Source organism: Gracilinanus agilis, unplaced genomic scaffold (assembly GCF_016433145.1).
Source record: "Gracilinanus agilis isolate LMUSP501 unplaced genomic scaffold, AgileGrace unplaced_scaffold37508, whole genome shotgun sequence".
Classification (NCBI taxonomy): domain Eukaryota; kingdom Metazoa; phylum Chordata; class Mammalia; order Didelphimorphia; family Didelphidae; genus Gracilinanus; species Gracilinanus agilis.
The window spans coordinates 887-8,780 of record NW_025370810.1 but is presented as its reverse complement, the minus strand read 5'-3'; the positions used below and the strand labels follow the sequence as shown (position 1 = coordinate 8,780).

Here is a 7,894-nt window from a genome sequence, read left to right as displayed (position 1 = left end):
TACCCAGTGAGAAGGAAGTATGCAGGAGGAATGGGTAGTCAGCATTGTCAAAGGCTACTCAGAGGTCAGGGAGGATAAGGACATCCTCAGAGCTTCCTGGGACTTCTTTTCTGTAGCTAACCCCATCAGGGCCTGAACTCTGAGGCACATAGTTTGATATTGGGGCTATAAGGGCCAAGGGTCCAGGCTCTACCTCACCCAAACCACTGTGTGTATGTGCCATGTCAGTATCTTCCAGTCACAGTTGTCAACACCACTGGCCGGCTCGAGGACCTTCGACGGCAGATGGTGGCTCATAATCTCGATGCCTACATCATTCCTGACACTGATGCCCACATGGTGAGTGGCCACCCTGATGACCCCCAATCCAATGTTAGTGGCTGAGAGAAGACTCAAGCTGGAAATGAAAGAGCCTGAGGGGGATCTCACAACATGGAAGGCAGGCTGGGGAGACACAGCAGGACATAGAGGCACGGGTCAGGTCACCAAATTCCAAGGAGGAGCAACAAGCTGGAAAAGTGAAGAACTCCCTGGTTTAATTAAGCATTCATTAAGTGCTCTCTGTGTATAAAACACTGTGTTAAGTCCTTGAGATACAAATGGACAAGTGAGACAGTCCTTGTTCTCGAGGAGCCCACACTCTAATGGGAGAGCCGATACCTACAGAAGGTTCCAGAGAGAGACAGAAGGAAAGGTCCCATGACCCTTAAGGGCAGCAGCAAAGCCAGATGGAAGGCCTCTGCTTCCAATGACAAAATCTCATCCGTTTCTGAGGTTGAACCATTTGACGTGGCCAAGAGCTCTGGTCACAGGAACATTCTTTTCTGGGTCTTCAGGTCATCGTCCTAAAACTCAGGTCTGACATGTCACTTCCAGGATCAGATGGAAAATCCTCTGTTTGGTATTCAAAGCTCTCCATGACCTGGCCTTTTCCTGCCTCCTAGTCTTCAACACACACTCTGTGATGGAGCTGGACCTGTTTTCTTGCTTTCCCTAGTCTACGACACCCCATCTTCTGACTCTGTGACTCTGTTCTGCCTGTCCCTTGTGCCTGGAATGTTCCCTCCCCTCCTCTTGGCTCCCCTGGCTTCCTTCTAGTCTCAGCATCTGCAAGAGGCCTTTCCCAGTGTCCCTCAGTGCTAGCTCCTCCTTCATGGCATTCCCTCCATACATTTCTACCACACAGAGCTGTTCACTGGGATCTCTCCCATTAGATCTTTGCATTCCAGTGCCTAGCAGAGTACCCAGCATACAGTAAGTGTTTAATAAGTGCTGGTAGATAAGGATGCTGATGAAGGTGATGTTATTAGCCAGACTGATAGGCAGGTCAAGTAGAATGAGGGAAATAGGGGACAAATGGGGAACTGGAGGCGGGGGTCTGGGTTGGAGCAGTCTCTGCCCTATGTCAATCAATCGACACATATTTATTAAGTGCCTACTGTATGCCAGGCACTGTGCAGGCTTCTGGGGATTCAAAGAAAAGTAGAAAACAGACCCTGCCCTCATGGAGCTTTCATTCTAAAGGAGGAAAGAGCAAACTCATCAACAGGCATGGAAAAAATGAAGATGCGTAGAGAGGAGATGGAAGGTTACTTTAGGAAGCAGGGGTCAAAGGGCTAGAGACAGGCGGGGAGGACCAGGAAAGACAATACAGAGAGGCTGAGGAGAGAAACTATTCCAGGGACTCTGGGGGCAACCAAAGCAAAGGCACAAAGATGGGCGATGGAGCCTGGTATGACAAACTCTGAAGTACTTAAAATTGCTGTGTGAATGACCATTTCAAAGCTGGTTTGCACATCCAAAAATCAAATCTACATGAAGACCTGATTTGGGTCGTCCTGTGTGAGGTCCTGAGGGGCCAAGGGGAATAGGAGATACAGTTCCTAAACCGGCAACTCTGCAACACAGCTAGAGGAGAGATTTTACATGGATAAAACAGTTAGAAAATATTCTGGCACCAAGTGCTAGAAAAGCTAAGGGAAGGGGCAGTTAGCAAGAAGGGGTAAAAGTAACAACAGCTCTCATTTCTGGGCTTCCATTTAAGGCCTACAAAGTGCTTTCCTCCTGGTCAACCTTGGGGGTGGGGTAGCACAAAGATTATTAGACCCAAATTACAGATGTGGAAAATGAGGCTCAGAGAGATGAATTACCTTATCCAGGACTACCCAGCTAAAAAGTACCAGAGCTGGGGACAGTTAGGTAGCTCAATGGATTGAGAGCCAGGCCTAGAGACAGGAGGTTGTAGGTTCAAAACTGGTAGTTCAAAACTGGTTTCAGAAACTCAGACACTTCTCAGCTGGGCGACCCTAAGCAAGGTGCTTAGCCCCCATTGCCTAGCCCTTCCTGTTCTTCTGCCTTGGAACCAATAAATATTATTGAGTCTAAGACAGAAGGTAAGGGTTAAAACAACAACCACGACAACAATAAAAGTATCAGAGCCAAGACTTGAATTCAGGTCTTCTGATAACTAGTCCAACATTCTTTCCATAGCACCATGCCAAGGAAGGCTTTGCAGAGGAGGACAAACTGGAACTGGGCTAGAATGGAAGGCTAGATTTGTGGGGGGAGAAAAAGGGGGGCATCCTAGGCAAAAGGCGACCCAGGATGCAAAAAGCTCACAAGAGCATCTGGTTGATTTTCCAGAGCGAGTATATTGCCAAACACGATGAGAGACGCTGGTGGATCTCCGGCTTCAGTGGCTCTGCAGGTGAGGACTGTCATCCTTCTGGCTAGGGGGAGACCCTCCTTCCATAGGCCACCTCCCACCCCCGGCCAGTGTCATCAGGCCACCCATGCCCCTGGTTCTTCTTTGGCATTGGAGGGAAATCTGGAACCCAGGTCCTCTGCCTCCAATGAATAAAGCAGTTCTGGATATTTTTAAGTAAAGGCTCTCCTGGGGGCAGCTGGGTAGCTCAGTAGATTGAGATAAAATCTGGCCTCAGACACTTCCCACCTGTGTGACCCTGGGCAAGTCACTTAACCTCCATTGCCTACCCTTACCACTCTTCTGCCTTGGAGCCAATACACAGTATTGACTCCAAGATGGAAGGTGAGGGCTTTAGAAAAAAAAAAGTAAAGGCTTTCCTAAATGTGCCCTAAAACTGCATATACTTCATTCACTTGGCCTGTACTGATGGAGGAAATCCAAGGCTCTTGAGGGCCAACATAGACCACCCAATCTGTACTAGAAGAGGATAACCAGGGAATTTCCCAGAGGATAGATGTGGGAGTTAGGGCAGAGAGGAAGGACATTCTACAGTTCCTTCCTACAGCTCTTGGGCTTTGCTCTGGGCCACCACCTCTGGGGTTCTATCTCCAACCCCTCCCTCTCTGAGGACCTGCCTCTCCTGATCCATCACTAAACTGTCCACTGGTCTGCCAGGGCCCCACATGCCTCTCCCCTCCCAGACTATGAAAAATTCCTTAGGAGACTTCTGCTGACTGCACGACCTTACACACAGTAGGCCATGAACATCTATGTTTAGTGGACTGAGCTAACCATATTATGTGCTGAGTGCAGTGTCTGTGTCTGGCCCTCGTGGACTAGGAAGGGGAAAGACATGGACAGAAAGGCAGGCAAAACCAGGCAGGGATTGCCATGGGTTGGAAGAAAATACAAAGCACTCCCAGCTGGTTGTCCACAAAGTAAAAGGAGAGGCCCTCTGTCAAGACCCAAAGTTGTGGAGGCCGGAGCTCCTGGGTTCAAATATGACCTCATATACTTTCTAGCTGTGTGACCCTAGACAAGTCACTCAACCCCAACTGCCTAGCCCAGTGATGGGCCAGATGCGGCCCTCTGAAATGTTCTATCCACTGCCCAACATTATTCCTAATCTGACAAATCCAATGAGTAGGATACAATACAATGAAACTTCAAAAGAGTTGCCTTAGAAACAGACTTGACAGATGAGCATTTCCTTTCTTTTGGCCCCCTCTTTCAAAAGATTGCCCATCCCTGCTCTAGCCCATACCACTCTCTTGCCTTGGAACCAATACTCAGTACTGATTCCAAGACAGAACATAAGGGTTATTTTTTTAAAAGATCTAATGTCATTTGAAAAAGCACAAAATTGGGGATCGGTGTACCTGAATTCAAATTGTGGCTCTGCTACCTGATGACAGTGTGACCTCAGATAAGTCACTATATCTCTCTGGGTCTCAGTTTCTTCCTCTGAAAAGTGAAGGGTTAAACCATATGGTCTTTGAGGTCCCTTTTAGATCTAGGATTCTATGTGTGACCTTAGACCAGTCCTTTCCCCTTTCTGAGGCTCAATTTTCCCATCTAGAAAACAAAGGTTTGGACTTGATGGCCTCTGAGGAACCTTTTAGCTCTTAAACTGTGATTTTTGCCCTCCCCTAACCCTAGGAAATGCAGTGGTGTCCAAGACAAAGGCAGCTCTGTGGACTGACAGCCGATACTGGATTCAGGCAGAACGACAAATGGACTGCAACTGGGAACTACATAAGCAAAGTATGGAAGAGGGACTGCAGTTCCCTAACAAATGCCACCCTCTCCTCTGGGCACACAGAGGAGGGGCTTTTCAAACTAAACATGGGGGGGGCAGCTGGGTAGCTCAGTGGAGTGAGAGCCAGGCCTAGAGACAGGAGGTCCTAGGTTCAAACCCGGCCTCAGACACTTCCCAGCTGTGTGACCCTGGGCAAGTCACTTGACCCCCATTGCCCACCCTTACCAATCTTCCACCTATGAGACAATACACCGAAGTACAAGGGTGTAAAAAAAAAAAAAAAAAAAAAAAAAAAAAAAAACTAAACATGGGCAGGCCTGGTGTATGCAAGAAAAAGCCGCCATGTGACCCTGATTCCCAGGAGTCCCTGCATCATGATGCAGGGATTCAGGGGGAGCCCATTTAGCTAAACCCCTGGGTGCCAGGGCATCAGAGGGTTATTTCCAAGAAGCTCTTGTGTTTGGGCTAGGCCTTAATCCTTGGAGTTGACCCCCAAGGAAACCAACTTTCATAACTGTCCCACAAGGCTGATAGAATATTAGTTCCTTGAGGGCATCAGCTGAATCACTTTTGTCTTTGCAGATCCAACACTTACCAAGAGCTTGGAACACCCATTGAATGACCTCAGGGCCCAGGAGGGATGGGAGTGGGTGGCCTACAGAGTGATTACATTTATCTAAAGGGTGTTTTCCCATTGGCTTTGGCAGTTGGCACTTCGCCCATGGCAGCATGGATCCTGGCAGAGATTCCAGCCGGAGGAGTAGTTGGCTTTGACCCCTTCCTCTTCTCCATTGGTATGTACTTAGTTTTGATCTGGGCAGTGATGGTGCCAGCGGGCATTCTTCCAAGATCTAATACCTTCCCAATTCAGAATCCTCAGTTTTTAAACGTGATCTGTTCAAAGAATTGGTTGGGCGCAGAATTCCTTCGAATGGGAGAGTTTCTACATGATTTGCTCTTTATTTTATTTTATTTTATTTATTATTTATTATTTTTTAAACCTTCACCTTCTGTCTTAGAATCAATACTGGGTATTGGTTCCAAGGTAGAAGAGTGGTAAGAGCTAGGCCATGGGGGTTAAGGGACTTGCCCAGGGTCACACAGCTGGGAAGTGTCTGAGGCCAGATTTGAACCCAGGACCTCCCGTCTGTAGGCCTGGCTCTCAATCCACTGAGCTACCCAGCTGCCCCTGGGATGGGGCAGGGTGGAGGGGCGCTTTTAATAAGCAGAGTGACCAGACTGTTGGACAGCCTCTGTGGGCCAAATCGTAAATCTGCTGAAAAATCTAAAGCCTAAGGGTGGTGACGGCCAAAGTACTGAGGCTGGTTGCACTCTGCCACATTGGAGGGCATCCCTAAAAGCTTCCACTGAGTCTACTTGATCCCTCACTCCACTTGCTGGTTCCAAGCCACTTGAGTCTTTGCATGCAGATTTGAGGGCCTGTTGGCAAAATGCCCCTGTGGTCAGGGTTGAGATTCCCCCCAAATTCAGGCTGTTTTAACTGTAAAACCACAGAGGATCCTGGGTGACCAGTATCAGGGCTTCTTAACATATTTTTGGATCCTGGACCCTTTAGCAATTGGGGAAAATCTATGGATCCCTTCTCAGGGAAGCTTTACTTTCTGTCCTAGTAACAACTCTAGGGCAGAAAGTCAAGGGCCAGGCAGACAGGGTTAAGTGACTTGCCCAAGGTCACACAGCTAGAAAGTATCTGAGGTCAGATTTGAACCCAGATCTCTATCCAGTATCCAGTTAAAAACCTAGGGGTTTTTAAGCACATAAAATACATAGGATTACAATGTTCCCAGTTGTGAGAAAATACAATTATGATGACTTTTTTTTCTTAAAGTTCTCAGAGTCCTCAACTGATAATAACCCTGTGTTCAGTGATGTAGCCCAATGGGACATAGCCTTTTACTTGGAAAGGCATTCAGAGCTCCTTTACCATCTCCCCTGCCACCCCCCAACTTGTATGTATTCTATTGTCTTCAGTCCATTAGAATGTAAGCTTCTGGAGGGCAGGAACTGCCTTGCTTGCTTGTATTTTTCTCCCCAGCGCTTAGCACAGCGCCTTGGACTGGTAAATGCTTCACCAGTGCTATATCTAACCTTACCCAACTGCTCACCTTATCTAAGTATGCGCAAGCCTTAATGGGGGCTTGGGAATGGTTTTCAGCACTGGTTCCTGGGACCTTAGAGATCATGTAATACATTTTACCCAAGAGGCATCTGAGACCCAGAGAGCTTAATGACCATGCCCCAAATCATATAGCGCCTAAGCAGCAGAGCTGAGATTTGAACCCAGATAGTCCTCCTCTTCCACTATATCATATTCTTCACCTATTTGCTCCTGTTTCTTCCCCTCCATCCACATGATTTTCCCTGTATCACTTCAGCAGGAAATCAGCAGATCATAGGGTCATCAATTTTGAGCTGGAAGAGGACCTTAGAAGTCACCTAGTATCAAAACAATATGGTATTGACTAAGAGACAGAAGGGAGGATCAGTGGAATGGACTTGGGGTTAATGACATCAGCAAGACAGTGTTTGATAAACCCAAAGAGCCCAACTTTTGGGACATGAATCCACTATTTGACAAAAACTGCTGGGAAATTTGGAAAACAACACGGGAGAGATTAGGTTTAGATCAACATCTCACACCCTACACCAAGATAAATTCAGAATGGGGGAATGACTTGAATATAAAGAGGGAAACTATAAATAAGTTAAGTGAACACAGAATAGTATACTTGTCAGATCTCTGGGAAAGGAAAGATTTTAAAACCAAGCAAGAGTTAGAGAAAATTACAAAATGTAAATTAAATGGTTTTGATTATATTAAACTAAAAAGCTTTTGTACAAACAAAAACAATGCAGCCAAAATCAGAAGGGAAACAACAAATTGGGGAAAAAATCTTTATAACAAAAAACTCTGATAGGGGTCTAATTACTCAAATATACAAGGAGTTAAATCAATTGCATAAAAAAAAATCAAGCCATTCCCCAATTGATGAATGGGCAAGAGACATGAATAGACAATTTTCTGGTAAAGAAATCAAAAGTATCAATAAGCACATGAGAAAGTGTTCTAAATCTCTAATAATCAGAGAAATGCAAATCAAAACAACTCTGAGGTATCACCTCACACCTAGCAGATTGGCTAAAATGAAAGAAGGGGAGAGTAATGAATGCTGGAGGGGATGTGGCAAAATTGGGACATTAATGCATTGCTGGTGGAGTTGTGAACTGATCCAACCATTATGGATGGCAATTTGGAACTATGCTCAAAGGGCTATAAAAGACTGCCTACCCTTTGATCCAGCCATACCATTGTTGGGTTTGTACCCCAAAGAGATCATAAATAAACAGACTTGTATGAAAATATTTATAGCTGCACTTTTTGTGGTGGCAAAAAACTGGAAAAGGAG

General features: G+C 46.2%; 1 protein-coding gene across 1 annotated transcript; it reads left to right on the top strand.

Moving 5' to 3' along the window:
* Positions 1-49: 49 nt before the first annotated feature.
* On the top strand, positions 50-5,260 carry LOC123255015 (xaa-Pro aminopeptidase 2-like; the record flags this gene model as incomplete). The annotated part of the gene is made up of 4 exons (XM_044683888.1): positions 50-339; positions 2,644-2,707; positions 4,367-4,471; positions 5,174-5,260. Coding segments are annotated over exons 1-4 (310 nt in total), but the record flags the coding sequence as incomplete, so codon positions are not given.
* Between the last annotated feature and the right edge of the window lie 2,634 nt (positions 5,261-7,894).